At 33.0% G+C, this 15,731-nt stretch overlaps 3 protein-coding genes across 3 annotated transcripts; 1 reads left to right on the top strand and 2 right to left on the bottom strand.

Moving 5' to 3' along the window:
* Positions 1-582: 582 nt before the first annotated feature.
* On the bottom strand, positions 583-4,100 carry LOC113854916 (protein MANNAN SYNTHESIS-RELATED 1-like). The gene is made up of 6 exons (XM_027486252.1): positions 3,758-4,100; positions 3,539-3,671; positions 3,337-3,407; positions 2,963-3,048; positions 1,460-2,042; positions 583-1,294 (listed from the first exon to the last, which is right to left on the bottom strand). Exons 1-6 carry the CDS (start codon positions 3,857-3,859, stop codon positions 1,037-1,039), a joined length of 1,233 nt encoding a protein of 410 aa, XP_027342053.1. The 5' UTR covers positions 3,860-4,100; the 3' UTR covers positions 583-1,036.
* A 3,849-nt stretch (positions 4,101-7,949) lies between these two features.
* LOC113856048 (exocyst complex component EXO70A1-like) lies at positions 7,950-9,941 on the top strand. The gene has a single exon (XM_027487669.1). It carries the CDS (start codon positions 7,950-7,952, stop codon positions 9,939-9,941), a length of 1,992 nt encoding a protein of 663 aa, XP_027343470.1.
* Positions 9,942-10,995: 1,054 nt separating this feature from the next.
* On the bottom strand, positions 10,996-14,599 carry LOC113856499 (receptor-like protein kinase). Its single transcript, XM_027488329.1, has 2 exons — positions 11,661-14,599; positions 10,996-11,570 (listed from the first exon to the last, which is right to left on the bottom strand). Exons 1-2 carry the CDS (start codon positions 14,539-14,541, stop codon positions 11,221-11,223), a joined length of 3,231 nt encoding a protein of 1,076 aa, XP_027344130.1. The 5' UTR covers positions 14,542-14,599; the 3' UTR covers positions 10,996-11,220.
* Between the last annotated feature and the right edge of the window lie 1,132 nt (positions 14,600-15,731).

Below are 15,731 nucleotides of genomic sequence, written 5' to 3'. Positions count from 1 at the left end.
ATCTCAAATCAAATAATAATATGTAGATTTTTTATATTTAAATGTGTTTAGTCATTAAAAATGACTTCGTCTAGTTTGATCTTTCAAAAAAAAAAGTTTGATCTTTGCAACTTCAGTCCATAAGAATGTTATTTTTCCGTGAATGTGTATTTTCTCATATAATCAAAGATCAGATTCAAGAAATTAACAGTTCGCCATGCATAGACCCACCAATTTTGGAGGTAAAGAACAATTGAACTTGGAAATGAACATTATGAAAAGATCCATTTCCTGCTGTTGTCTCTTTACATTATGAACATCTATTTCACCCTTGATTGTTATTATGACTCTGCCTTTTAATTATCAATTTTTGGAATTTAGAGATTATCGTAACACATTCATTACATTACATTATAGTAGGTTCAATTTTCTTCTTTGAATTACTATTTTTTATTAATTAAAAAAACTTTTAAAAAGTTAAGTGATTGACTCAAGAAATAATAATTATGATATTTAGCGGAAGTAATGCATATAATAATGGTAATTATAATGGATCGATGTAGTAATGCATAACTGATTACAGAAGAAAAATTAAGATTTGATGATATATTGAAACAACAAAAATAATTAAGTCATGTAATTACATTACAAAATTAGAAAATATAAATACAACAATTTTCCTAATCCCAAGAATAAAAATAGTATCAGGAATATTTTTTTTTTCTTTTGAACAATACAAGTACTTACATTACACCATGGAGCATGAACATATCAAACGAATACATTATCTATTGTTTCACCACCACCAATTATGATAAATAACTGAGGTAACCATAAGTTTACAAACAAAATGTGATGAATAGATAGCGCTCTGTACATATTTGACAGCGAATTCAATAACTCAACCCTTTCGGTGAACGCTGGAAGAGAAAAAGATAAATTAAAAACTCAAAAAGCCATGAGTTTTGGAAACTCGGATTTTGTCTAAGAGGTGAGCATAAAAAATAAATGAAATGAAGATGGAAAGTTGGGGAACAAGGCGGACAGCAAAGCAAAACTAACAGTAACAAGAATAAGCAAAGTGGTTTTTGTTGGAGACGTAAGGAGAAAGGAAATTGGAGGATGAAGCATATGAGGCCGGAACCAGTATCTGTGTTCTTCCAGAACCAATTCTCTTTCCGACTACATTCGCATAGAACAGACCTGAAATTGCTGGTACGAATACATCACTCTCTGCACTTACGTAAAAGTCAATCACTTTCTCATATTCAGAATCTAGGAACTTTTCCTTTTTATCTGCCGGCATGATGGCTTCCTGCACCACACGAATCATCAACAAAAAATGGTTCAACTTTGTACAATTTCCTTGAAGATTGGATTACAATGGAAAAACAGTGTTAAAAAGTGTTGGTGTGTGTATGTGGAGGGAAAGTTGGAAACAGGCATATTGAGAGGGAAAGAAAATGCAAACACAACTCACCTTTGTATAAGTTTTAGGGAACAAATCCTTCAGAGAATCAAGGCTGCTATCCCACCTTGATTCAGTCACATAAACTGTGGTATCCTTGTCAAAACCAATCTTCCTCAAAAATACTGCAATCTCGTGTGCGTTGTAGCAGGTTTTCTCTCCGTCATTATTATCACTACCTTGGCAGCCCTTCTTATCCAGCATCTCAACCCTCAAGTCCACAGCTATGAATTTCCCATCTGAATTTCGGCTTAAAGTTCGTAGTCTTTCAATCATTGAGTCAACCAGTTCATGCATATCTGGCTGCAACTCTAAACTTCCAAACATTGCTAAGCATGCAACAGAATCGGTGTCACCTTTTTTCCCAGCCTTTCTCATATTTATTGAAGGGAAATAAGTTGCAAGCCTAATACTTCCTTTCGTTCTATATATTGGCTCAACATGCTCAGCTATGTAGTCTTCTGTAACTCGATTAGGGACTTTCACAGCAGCAATATTCCGTGTTGATATATGAGAAGGTAGCTCCTTTACCACTCTGACCACCCCTTCCATGCTTTTCAGGAACACATCCACATCATAAATATCCTCAAAGTTCCTGAGATTTCAATTATAATAGTTACAAACATGTACTTCATTGCACTCAAAAGTAAATTAGACTGAATTCAAAAGTGAGTTCAACGTGAGCCATTCATGAATGCCATATACAATTAAGCATGTTCAAATTGAGCTGCCTCCAAAGCTAGCTTGCAATAATAAGAATGGGGCTTGAAATAACAGATCTGACAATTGGTCCTTGTTTAATGAAGGGCATCAAGCCATTTGAAAAAAAAAATAAAAAATTAACCAACAACTTGGCCAAGGATTTCGGCCCAACCCTGGCTTGCCTCACACCTCAGATGGTGTGATTGGTTAGTATTTAGTATGTTAGGTACAACAAAAAAGTAAACCTTATAACCAAAAAAAAAGTACAGAACATGTGAAAAGTTTCTGGCCAGGCATTTCAGTCATGTGACTGATAAAAATGACAAACAGAAACCACCTACTATTCTGTTCCCCGTGATAATTACTTCCATAACTTGTATAATGTTTCATAATTGCAACACAAATAATGCAAGACATCCAGAGAAAGATTAATTAAAACAGTAGGAGAAAGGCTAAGATTGGTTTTTAAGAAAATATTTAGACCTTAATTATTTACAAACAACAGGAAAAAAATTCTTTCCCAGTTGAGAAATAAAGCTACTAAATTTCAGCTTATTGTTCATCAATAGTTTAATTATATTGGTTGATGACATGAAAGATGAACAACAAACATGGCAAGCAAAACAAGCAATAATATTATTGTTACTCATTTGAAAACAAAATAAGTCAAATTACCAGGGGAAAAAAACCTTCTTGTGACCAAGCTAGGCAGGGGTTAAAATATGGAGAGTTGATCAAAATAAACATTTTCATCCACAGATTCCTCTACCAACTATATCCGTAATCTTTTATATAGTGAAATTCGACACTAACCTCTTGTCACCAGGTTGGCTTCCTCTTATGTCAGGTATCACAAGTGTTGCCCCCAGACTTCTAGCAACAATCACTGCATCTGCTATCTGAACAATTCATCACTAGAGTATTAGAGAATATAGGGAATAACAATAATTGAAATTACATATTTGCAGGGATATCTATCATGATCTCACAGCATAAAAAGCTATGCGGCAACGAATAAAGAACTAAGAATTATAGATGCTAGTAACTAGCAGCAGCAGCAGTCAGGAAATGAAAGGAAGAAAAGAAGAAGGCTAAGCAGTTTTTCATCACTGAAAGATGTGCAGCACGAATATGATCCAGCAATTGGTGAATAAGTAAGGCAGAAACACAATGATTGAGTAAGTTACCTGAGAAATATGGTATTCCGGGCCATTGGTTAACGCAAAATTAACAAACCCTTCAGTCTGCTCCGCATCATCTGCAGCCATGACCCATCATAGTATAAATTAGTAAAGACAGATTTGAAAGTCTAGTTGCTAGTATATGATATTATGATGTATGTTACTTAACAAGTTGAAAGGCTTAAAATAAAATGTTCTTAGTTCTTACCTACAGAGGGCTTAGCCCAACACGGTTTTAGGCCATCCACATCTCCCTTCCAAAGCCCTATATTCTTTCTTACGTTACCTTCAAACTTTGCATTCTCAAAGTTGGCATCCCCCGATACTCCAGGAAGTTTTTCCTTTATAGTAAAAAGTAAACTAATCAATTAGAAAATAGTTGGAAATGCTTTCACAGAGTAACTGAGAAAGAATATTCATTGCTTACTTGGAGGGAATCGAAGTGGTCTCTTTTGATCATATTTGCAAGCATGACGAACATTGTGAGAGTGAGGACACCTGCCACCACTTGTCTCAAATCCACTCCCATCTCCAAAAATGGAATCTTCAACTTCCAACTTTCAACTTTCAAGACATGCAAAAGAGAAGATGAGAAGAGAAGATAAAGAACTCAATCTACAATGCCATACCAACTTCCTCTCTTTCTAATTATTAAGAATTCATTCTAAGTTTTTACATCACCGACACTCTTCCCCAACACTATCATCTCCTGTCTCCCCTTTCCTTTTCTTTTCTTTTTTGTTCAAATATCTTCCTTTCATTCCGTCTTTAATTTCAAAGATTTTTTCTTCACATATATGTATGAAAAAATAATAACTAAGAACAATCATTGTATACAATATTAAATAAAAAAAATATTTAATATTTCAATTATATAACTATTTTTAATCTGGGCATGTTCCTACAAGTTTGGGAACTGAGTTTTCAAAACTTGTTCCCCATCAATGTTAAATTTTAATCTAACCGTTATACTATATATAAGTTTATAAAATTTATATAATTAAAATTTATGCAATATTTTATTTTACTGCTTTATCTTATCATATAATATATGATAAAATTTATATTATTAGATTTTATATTTATAAATATTTAAATTATCTAATATTTATTATATAATATAATGATTTAAATAATATTTCATGGTTTTATGGTAAGATAAATAAAATTTAATATTTTAAAAAATTATTAAAGTGTATTTTTATATTAAATTTAACATTTGATATTAATTTTAAAAGTACTCATAGACTGGATTGGATTAGTTTTATAGGAAAGAAAATATTAACAAATTAAATTTAATTAGCTTGTGTTGGGTAGATTTGTTCTATTAACTAGTCTGGTCTAACCCCCCATTAAATTTGAGTGTGAATTAAATTAAAAAATTTAGCTTAAATATAAATATTTATTATTTTAATTTTTAAAATAAATTATAATAAAAATATGTAAATTAAAAATTATATTAAACACACATAATACACGAATGTGTATGTAAATTTTAGAAAAAATATTAATAAAAAAATGAAAATAATAATAAAAAAAAGCTAGTTCAAGTTGATTTGGATACTTAAATTTGAAAGCACATAATTCGATGCTTGATTTGATAATAATTAGATTACACTTCTTATGATTTGATCTAACTCAAGTACGCAAAGTAACGTACTTTTTAGTTTGAAATAAGTTGGATTAAATTCATAATCACCCTTACTAATTGATTATGTCACATAAATTGAATCAGGATTAATTGATATTAAAAGATATATTTTGTAATGTAGCATTTAAAACTTTTTATAAAATAAAAAATTTATTGATTCAACTATTAAACTTAAAATTATTAAGAAAAAAATAAATTTATCAAATTTTATATAATTTAAAAGTTAATTAATATTTTATCATGTCATTTTAAAATGTAAATAAATATTCACTCTTAAATATGAATCTTTAAAAATATTTAAATTATATAAAATTTTATGTACATAACAAATAAAATAGTATTACATAATTCAATAATAAGATCACAAAGCTTACTTTTGTAGAAAAATAAAAATATTATTTTAAAAAGTTTTATAGTTAGTGTCGATCATATGTACATGAGCGAGAGACATAGTACACGTAAAAATGTAATATATTGTAAATTTAAAATAAATTACTCGTAACGCGTAATTAGAAGTGCGTTAAAAATTATATAGATGCTATGTTCTGATATTACATAACTTTATTATAGTCAATTCCAAATTTTAAAAAAAAATGTTTCTCTTTTGAACGACAAAAAATTGAAGGAGAAAAATTGACTATTGAACTAATGGCTTGTATTTCCATAGTGAAAAAAGAGTGTATTAATTAATTAATTAATTAATATAGAAGATGGAATGAAAAGTTGCATTCGGTATTTGTTATTTTCATATTGGTAGGTAAGATATCTGATATCATATCATATCAAAGCTATGATGCCGTATTTTCATTTTTCTGTGTGGTTTCCGACTCTATAAAATCTTCTTTTTTTTTTGTCTAATTGAGATAATAATAATAATAATAATAATAATAATGTTATTTTAATTTCATGATACATTATCACAGCAAAGAATAACTTGGATTGGTGGAATGTAAGCGTCAATTGATATTTGATATTACATTAATTTAAAATTTAAAACGATTAATTAAGATAATAATGGAAGGTGGGCAGTATGATCAAATCGTGATTACTGATTACCATACCAGTAAGGGAATTAATTATTCTTTTATTTTTTCAATAGACAGATAAAAATTATAAATCACTTCCACGAAAATAAATTTAAATTGTTTATTCTAATTATTTACCCCACAACCATTATATATATGGGGAGTAAATACTTTCAAATAATCAAGTAAGGAGAGTTTTTCATTAAATAAAAAAATAAAATAATATTGAAAACGAATAAATGAATAAAAATAGTGCACTTTTAAAACAAGTTTTTTTCCCTTGGCATAATGTAATTTTCTTTACGTGTATTAGAAGTATTTTTTTAATCAATAATTAAATTAATCTCTTTAAGATTCAGCGTTTATTAAACTGAAGTTTTTGTTTTTTGATAGAAAAAAAATCTATGCACAATAAAAAGTATCGAATAAAAGAATATAACTGTAAAGGTGTATGTACTGTAAGAATATGCAGAGTTTATTCATGTTTTTTTATTAAATATATTATGATTCTTATTATTTTAAAACGAGGTAATTTTCTTATTTTCTTATCAAATGAATAAATATTCATTTGATATTATTTATGTAGATTGATTATTAAAAAAAAATATATAAATAAACTTAATATATTATTTATAACAATTATAAATTAATAAATAAAGTTATGTTATATGATATTAAATTATATTGTATCATGTTAATTATTGACTATGATTATTCTTAACCCATATTGAATATGGGAGGGTACGGTATTCGCATCCATCTCTTTTAATGTCATCGTCACTGATGAATGTTATAATGGCGATGCAGCTTCCTATATAAGATGCATCATGCACCATAATTAGAGGTTAAGAGATCTTTTTCTGTATTTACTTTACTTTCACATTATTTAAGCATGCAATTGGTTGAATTTCTTTAGAAATGAGCCTCATCCTTTCCATGTGTTCCCCTTCTTCCATCAAGAGCTTTAACAGGACCTCTTCACAAACTTATTGTCATACCCAAATCGAGCAAGTATTATTTTTCTCATATTTATGATAAACGTATAAAATATTTAAAAATTAAGTAAAGATAATAACGTAATTGAAAAAATTATTAACTTGAAAATTTATAAAATTGATATATTTCGCAATAACTAGCTGAGATTTGACTGTTGATCTAGTATGTGTAAGGCGTATTGAATGAGAAATAAAAGGAGTTAAGGTGGATGAATGCTTAAATGGAACTAACTTGAAGGCATGGCAAGTTTGGGTTCCTTCTTCAAACTCCTTTAACGGTCATTCATTCCGGATTACTGCAACTATTATACTGATTTTCATTTTCTCTTTTCTACTGAGTGGAAGATAATTAATTTACTACTTGTACAATCATATCTTACATGAAGTGAAAAGTGGATGATGACGGACACAAAATATGTTCCAATCGCTGGCCTAGCTTACGTTTTCATTTAATTTCATCTTAATTATTCTCATAGCCATGACTTAAAAGCAAGACTTTTGAATATCACTAGTTAATATGTATGTCCCTTCATTTGAATGCATTTCGTTGGGATTAAGGAAGCAGGAAGGATGAGAAGGTGTAGGTCAAGGTGAAGAAGGTCTTGGTATTCAAATTAAACAAGACAGCGATGATAAAATAAGAACAAATTAATAGTATGTTAGTTGTGCAATGCAATGGGCAATGGTACACCAATTCAAGGAAGTTCTAACGCTTGGTGGTTGTTTGGTTTGCAAGTGAAGTTTGGTTTGAAGACGCCTTGTCTTCGTTTTACTTTGTCTGTTGGGTTTGGTGAAACAAAGTAAATGGACGATGCAGAAGAAACCGACAAAGAAAGTTTCTCTTTTTTCTTTGACCCAACTTAACTTCTCTTAAAAAAAGCCTAACTTGTAATGTTAACGGTCATCAAAACATTTTTGAGATTGCTACTACATCTGCTGGTGGCTGATATGGAAAACATAGAGAATCTTGAAGCTGCCAGGAAGTGCTTGCGAACCGGCTTAGAAAAATCAAACCATATTGCTTCTGCATTAGATGAATCAGGATCAAGATTGGAGCTGCTTAACCAAAGATTTCAATCCTTGGAAGATGCATTTGGAATGCAAACGTGCTCACATTTTGACATTGGAGACCGCATGGACAGTGTTCTTTGCTCTGCAGCTGCAGTCCTGAGAGTGTTTGAAGCTGTTCATCAGCTCAAGAATTCTCTCTTGACTGACCCCACCTCTGATCTATGTTCGTTTATCTCACGCACAAAGAAGCTTGAAGAAGCACTGAAGCTTCTCACCGGTAATTGCAGGCTGACACTTGGCTGGCTGCAGGAAATTTTTGAGTTCTTAAAGGACAATGCAATTGCTAACGAGCATTGCCTATTGGATGTGAGGAAATCTTTGAGAATACTCCAAGAATTGGAGATCATGGAAGAAGGTGCTCGCCATGATGGAGGCCTTCTCAGTTCTTCCTTTGACAAACTAGAGATTGAGTTCCACAGGCTTCTGAAGGAGAATACCATGCCTTTTCCTTTGGTCTCATTAGCATCATCCATTGACCAGCATGGCAACGTTACCGCACAAGCATGGCCAGATTATGTCACAGGGAAGTTGCAGGCCATTGTCGAGAGATTAAACAATGATAGGCTAGATAAGTGTAAATCTATATACGTTGAAGTTCGAGGTATGAATGCTCGAAAAAGTGTGGAGACTCTAGATTTGAGTTACCTTGAGATGACAACTGCTGAATTTGAGGATTTACATGTCATTGAGAGTTACATAGAGCAATGGGGCTGGCATTTGGAGCTGGTTGTGAAGCACCTGCTTGAGATGGAGTACAAGTTGTCTAGTGATGTCTTTGGGAAAATTGGTGCAGACGCATGGATGGGATGTTTTGCTAAGATTGCCATTGAATCAGGAATTCTGTCTTTTCTTCAATTTGGAATGAATGTTTCCGAGAGTAAAAACGAACCCATCAAGTTGTTGAAACTGCTGGACATATTCCGAGTCCTAAATGGTCTACGACTAAAATTCAACCAGCTTTTCAACGGGAAAGCTTGTGAAGAAATTAGAAGTGTGACAAAGGATCTTATCGATGCAGTTGTGAATGGTGGCAGTGAAATATTCTGGCAACTTCCAGCACAAGTTAAGTTGCTAAGGCCAAGTTCTCCTCCTACAGATGGCAGCGTTCCTAGGGTGGTTAGCTTTGTAACTGATTACTGCAATCAGCTACTTGGGGATACTTATAGACCACACTTGAGGCAGGTTCTAGAAATCCATCTTAGCTGGAGAAAGCAAGTATATGAAGAGGGTATTGTCTACACCCAAATGTATAACATAATTAAGGAAACTGCTATTAATTTGGATGCTTGGTCAAGGGCCTATGAAGATATCACTTTGTCTTACCTTTTTATGATGAATAACCACTGCCATTTCTACAATTTGCGGGGTACTGAGCTTGGGAATCTGATGGGAGATTCTTGGCTAAGAGCTCATGACCAATACAAGGACTATTATGCAGCACTTTATTTGAAGAATAGCTGGGAAAAACTGCTACCTATTCTTGTAGTTCGAAAAGACTTGCTATCATCATCCGTGACTGCCCAAGATTTGGTCCACAGACTAAAGGCTTTCTATGCGGCATTTGATGAAAGGTATAGGAAGCAAGCCAACTGGGCAATCCCTGATGAGGTATTGAGGGAAAATATATGCAAGCATTTGGTGGAAGGCATTGTACCAACCTATAAGGCCTACGTCAAAAATTACAGCTTGTCAATAGAAAATGATGCTAAGGCTGCCAAACATATAAAATATTCAGCGCAGAGTTTGGAGAACATGATTTGGTCTTTGTTTCGGCCCAAGCTGTGCATGGATCGGAGAATCAAACAACCAGAGTTGATCAGTAAAATACAAGTGAGCAATCAATTTCGTTCCACTCTTAATGCACTGTAATTGGGTACTCCTTTCACTTATCAAATGAAAGTTAATGTACTAATTAGCACATTTCAAACATGTACAAAGATATAAACCATTGGCTAATAGGCCATCATTTCGCACAATGTCCAATAACTTATTACTTGCCGTGTGCGATGTAAAACTCCTAGTAATCTTAGAATGTCTAAGGCAAACCGTAGGACGAATTCTGTACACATACAGTTTCATTTCAATCCACGCATTGCCTAACTGTCTTAATCCATGACAATAGAGAAAATGAGTTAGAGAGAGTATTAAAGAGTGAAACATAAATGATTACATTATTAGAAAAAGGTAAAAAGAAAATTATTGAGTCGATAAGTAAGTGATTTAAAATGGAGGTTATTATCATTATAAATTGCTGATAATAATATTGACATATGAGGCAGAAAACATATTTAAATTAATGGAGCAAGTCATATTGTTTTAATACAAATGGGCTAACTGTGGAACGTCTCCAAGTTCAGTGGTTCGTTTCTTGTTGACGATTCCTTTGAGTTGTCTGTCCCATGTAAGGCAAATTTCCTAATATATATTATGTGTACTTGTCTACTTACAACTTTGGTACTTGCTAGATTTTTAAGCCTTTACTTTCCAACTCTACGTGTGTTTTTATTGCAAGTCAAAAGTGAGCACTGCGCAAAGGAAAAAGGTAAGGTAGGTATCATCCCATCACTGTTTTGTTTTTTGTTTTTCCATGGATATCATATCACTCTGTATGAACGCAATTTCAACAATTTAGCGTTAGATGTGCCCTCCCGCGAACAGCAAGTGCCCAAAAGTCAAAACACTTGCTTGTGTTCAAATTTTAAGAAAAGTGTTACATGTGTCCTCGAATTATATACTTGATATAAAATAAAATAATAAATTACAAACATTTTAAAATAAATAAAAAATTAAAAATTCATCTACCAATTTCAGTGAGAGTTTTTATGCTATATATGGTTTTTTTGTTTTTTGGAAAAATCTGCATGTCTGTCAGTTAAATGGTTCTGTTGTGCGATAATCAAACACATGGAGAAATATAGTTAGAGAATCAACACATTGAAAAGTATTTCGCCACTAAGATTCAAATGGGCACAACTAGTATTCGTTACTTTTAGCTATAGCTTGCCTACGGAATTTTCCCCTACATTCTGCATCGCCAAATTCATGATACATACATAAAACGCATGCACAGAGACTCAACCAAAATACATGCTACAAAACAGCTATCATAATTCATGATCATAGATACAATTAAGAAACATTTTAAAATCTAGCCCTTTGTACTTGTTGTCCGCGGATTAGCATCTGATAATTGGTTGGTAACATCTCTCATTGTGGGTCTCTTGTGTGAATCCTTCTCAGTGCATCTCAAAGCCACCATAAGCACTTTAGTAACTTTTTCCATTATATGGGAATCTAGAAATTCCTCTGCAAGGCTTGAATCAGCAATTTGATTAATTTCTCCCGTTTCCCTCCACACAGACCAAACCCAACTCACTATATCAGTACCCTCCATGAATGAGGGATCTACTGCTTTCTTTCTCGTTATCAGCTCAAGCAAAACTACCCCGTAACTGTATACGTCAGACTCCCTGCTATTTGCTGTTGTATAAGCATTCTCTGTCACAAGCCAATGTAAACATGTTAATCCATATCAGAATTTTGTAAGGGAAAGCAATATCCAACCAATAATAAATGTGTAAGAGTTACCTGGTGCAATATAACCAACTGTACCAGGCACAGAAATGGAAGGATATGAAGTAGAAGACTGATCCAACAGTTTGGCAATACCAAAGTCAGCAATGTGAGGCTCCATATCAGAATCCAGAAGTATATTCTTTGGCTTGATGTCTCGGTGCACTATGGGAGGATCACAGTCATAATGGAGATAATCCAATCCATGGGCAATTCCAATAGCTATCCTATACCGGACATTCCACTCTAAAGTTGGCTGCGGAGTCTTTTCATGTAAAACATCATGAAGGCTTCCATTTGGCATGTAGCTGTACAAAATTAGACCATAATCTTTTCTCAACCAAAAATCTTCTAATTTGACCAGATTTCGATGCCTAATCTTCCCAAGGGTTTGAATTTCCCTGACCATGCTCGGGTTCTTACCTTTGCTCGCAGCAAATCCTAGCTTTTTTACAGCATAAGCTTTGTCTGGACCTATCAGGGCTTTATAAACAACTCCATGGGCTCCTCTGCCAATAATATACCGATCATCTAGGTTTTCCGTAGCCTCCATGACTTTGTTAAGAAGGGACGAAGAACCCTCTTTAGCAGAGATATGGACTTCCTGCTTAGATTTTCTGCCAAAAGAAAAAATATAAACTAATGCCAGCAACAGCAAAACAACAAATATTGAGGACCCAAGCGCTATCATCACAATTTCAACTTTACTGAGGCCTTTCTGTTTAGTTGATTTATTTTCACATTGCTTTATGTAGCTGCTTTCTGTGCAAGCCAAGCCATCTGACGGTGAACAATTGATACATAGGCCAGGATTACCCAAAAATGATGACAAGGGAGAATTGAGCAACTTCGTTAGCATCTTTGGTACAGGACCGTAAAAGGAATTGTATGAAATATTGACTTCAACTAATGAAAGGAGTTCGTCAAGAACTTCTATGCTTCCTGTCAAATTGTTCTGAGATAGATCCAGTTTTTGCAACATTTTCAGTTTTCCAATCTCCACAGGGATGTCACCTATCAGCCCATTAGAACTTAGATTCAAACCATAGTCCAAATTCTGCAATGCTCCAATGGATCCGGGAATTCTTCCTCCAAACATATTGCCACCAAGTTGTAGTTCAGAAAGCTTCTTAAATCCCGACAAGAACGCTGGGATGCCCCCGCAAAAGTGATTCTCACTTAAAATTAAAGCACTTAGTCCTGTCCAACTCTGTAAACTTGACGACAATGAACCATTTAGGAAATTGAATCCAACATCAAACCTGTCCATATTGGTACAGTTTGACAGTTGAGAGGGCAAAGGACCTTCTAAGTTGTTGTGAGCAAGATTCAAAGTCCTAAGATTCACAAGGTTCCCCAGCTCAGAGGGTATAAGCCCTGAAAAATTGTTTGTGGACAAGATCAAGTCAGTGAGATGTCTGCAGTTTCCCAAGCTTGATGGAATTGCTCCATCGATTTTGTTATTGCTGATGTCCATATATGCGAGGTTCGGATTGCCTTTAAAATTAGGAAGAGGTCCAGTAAAATTATTTTGTTTAAGAATTAACCTTCTAAGAGTTGGACAGCTTCCAACATCAGGAGGTATGGTGCCTTGAAGTTGATTGATGCCCATATTCAGGATGCTTAACTTCTTGCCAAAACACAGATTTGGTGGAATGTTACCACTGAACTTGTTATTTGTGAAGTCCAACTGTAATAAACTGCTGTTAATTCCCAAGCTTTGAGGTATGACTCCAGAGAAGTGGTTGTCAAACAATGAGATGTTCTTCAGATGCTTGAGCTCTGTCATCTCCAAAGGCAATTCTCCAGAAAGGCTGTTGTTATACACTAGGAGATACTGAAGACCTTTAATCTTCCAGATGCTAAGTGGAATCTCACCGGTCAGTTGATTGGAAAACAATTCAAGATCCTTTAGTTCACTTAGTTTTCCCAGTTCACTTGGAATCTTTCCCTCAAGTCGATTGGAATACAAATGTAACTCTTCCAAGGACTTGCAGTTACCAATTTCTGGAGGTATTCTTCCAGTTAAATGATTCTCAGGAAGGCGTAGAAGAGAAAGCTCGGTGAGCAGGCCTATGGAGGTTGGAATATTCCCAACTAAGTTGCAGTGGACAGCTCCAAATTGTGATAAACTAGTACAGTTCCCCAAGCTTGAGGGAACGCCTCCACTAAACACATTGAATGAGAGATCCAAAAACTGTAAATTTTTACAACTCCCAGAACCCAATGGAATGGTACCTCTAAGACTATTTCTGCTGACATCTAAATAAGTAAGATCATTGAGATTGTTTAGACTCAGAGGCAGGACGCCCTGCAACTCATTTTTATTCAAAAACAATTCTTGTAGCTTACTGCAGTTTCCGAAGGATGAGGGAATTGTCCCAGACAAGTGGTTACCCTGAAGATACAACATCAAGAGCTGGCTCATGTTCCCAATACTTGTGGGAATGGAACCACTTAAACTGTTGTGAGACAGATCAACAAGATATAGTTGAGGGATTTGAGTCAAGAAATCTGGAATTTCACCGGTGAGTAGATTATAGGAAAGGCTTAGTATCTTGAGCTTGTGCAAGTTTTTGAAGCTGTGAGGTATCTGACCGCTAAGGTTGTTACCGGCAAGGTCTAAGTACTCTAGGCGACTACAGTTTCCAATTTCAGGTCCCAATTGACCAACAATTCCAGAATCAGTGAGGTTAAGGGAGACCACACGGTGGGTATGGTCACATCGAACTCCTACCCATGAGCATGGAGCGGAATGAGAGGGAACCCAGGTAGAGTTTACGAAATGAGGCACCAATGTCCAATGCTTCAAGAGTGACAAGAGAGCCACCCCATCGGAGTTTAGTGCAGAAACAACAAACAAGAAGGAAGAGAAGAAAAGAATGAACCTCATCATGGTGGAGAGAAGAGAAGGTTCAGAGGGTTGCAGGTTTGATTGCAAGAAAGTGAAGCATTGCAATGGGAAAGACGGTTTTGACTCACAGTTGAATATATAATGCCGAGAAACGTAAGAGGATGACAACACAACACAACAACAGCATTGCATTGAAGCCACACGGTGCTGTCTGTTTCATCTGTTATTTGCTTTCGCTTTCACATTCACATTTTCCCATTCCCATTCATTTTCTGCGTTTAAATTGTTTTCAATTCCATATCTTAACCACTGCCCTCAGACTCAATTTTAATTAGTAGTCGCTGTTGTCAATTGCCACTGTCACCTAATTCCTAACCATCAGCTTTCATTACTTTTTGTTAATATTAACACAAACTAATTCAATATTATAAAATTACGAGTTTTATTATATTTTTAAAATAAATATTAAATAAAATATATGTATTTGCATAAAATATATGTAATAATATTTTTGTTTAAACATAAAAGCTGATAATTTTTTAATTTATTTTATATTTATATTATCATCGATCTTATTTAAACAATATCAATTTATTAACACTAACAAAAATTAATTTTATATATAAATATTAAATTTTAGAAATATCTATGTTATTAAATGATCAAATTATTTACTTATAAATTAAATTAAATAATATATCTATTTATATATACAATAAAAATTGTCTTATTAACACAAATCTCATTATAGATGAAAATATAAAAACAATTTAATAATTAATTTATTTTTAAAAAAATTATAATTAAAAATAAAATTTAATTTTATAAATAAAATTAGATATATTATTGTATTGTAAAAAAATACATCAAATTAATGACTTATATATTGAATAAATGAATATATAATTATATGATTAATAAAAATAGTATTATTAATATAAATCTCATAATAAATAAACATACAAAATTTTAAAAATTAATACATTTAAAATTAATTTTTTTATAATTTAAAAATATTAATATTATTGTTTATAAAATAAAAGGAATTTATTATGTTATTTTTAATTAAATTTTAAAAAAATTCAAATTTTTAAATTATATTAATTTTAAATATCAATTTTTTACTGAGATAAAATTATTTTAATTCACAAATAGTACTTAAAGCTTACATATAAGCTTTATATCTTTTTATAACACCGCTTTAGAGATTTTTATGATATTTAATATAGTAC

Source organism: Abrus precatorius, unplaced genomic scaffold (assembly GCF_003935025.1).
Source record: "Abrus precatorius isolate BTA unplaced genomic scaffold, Abrus_2018 Scaffold11, whole genome shotgun sequence".
Classification (NCBI taxonomy): Eukaryota; Viridiplantae; Streptophyta; class Magnoliopsida; order Fabales; family Fabaceae; genus Abrus; species Abrus precatorius.
This window is presented reverse-complemented; position numbering and strand designations above follow the sequence as displayed.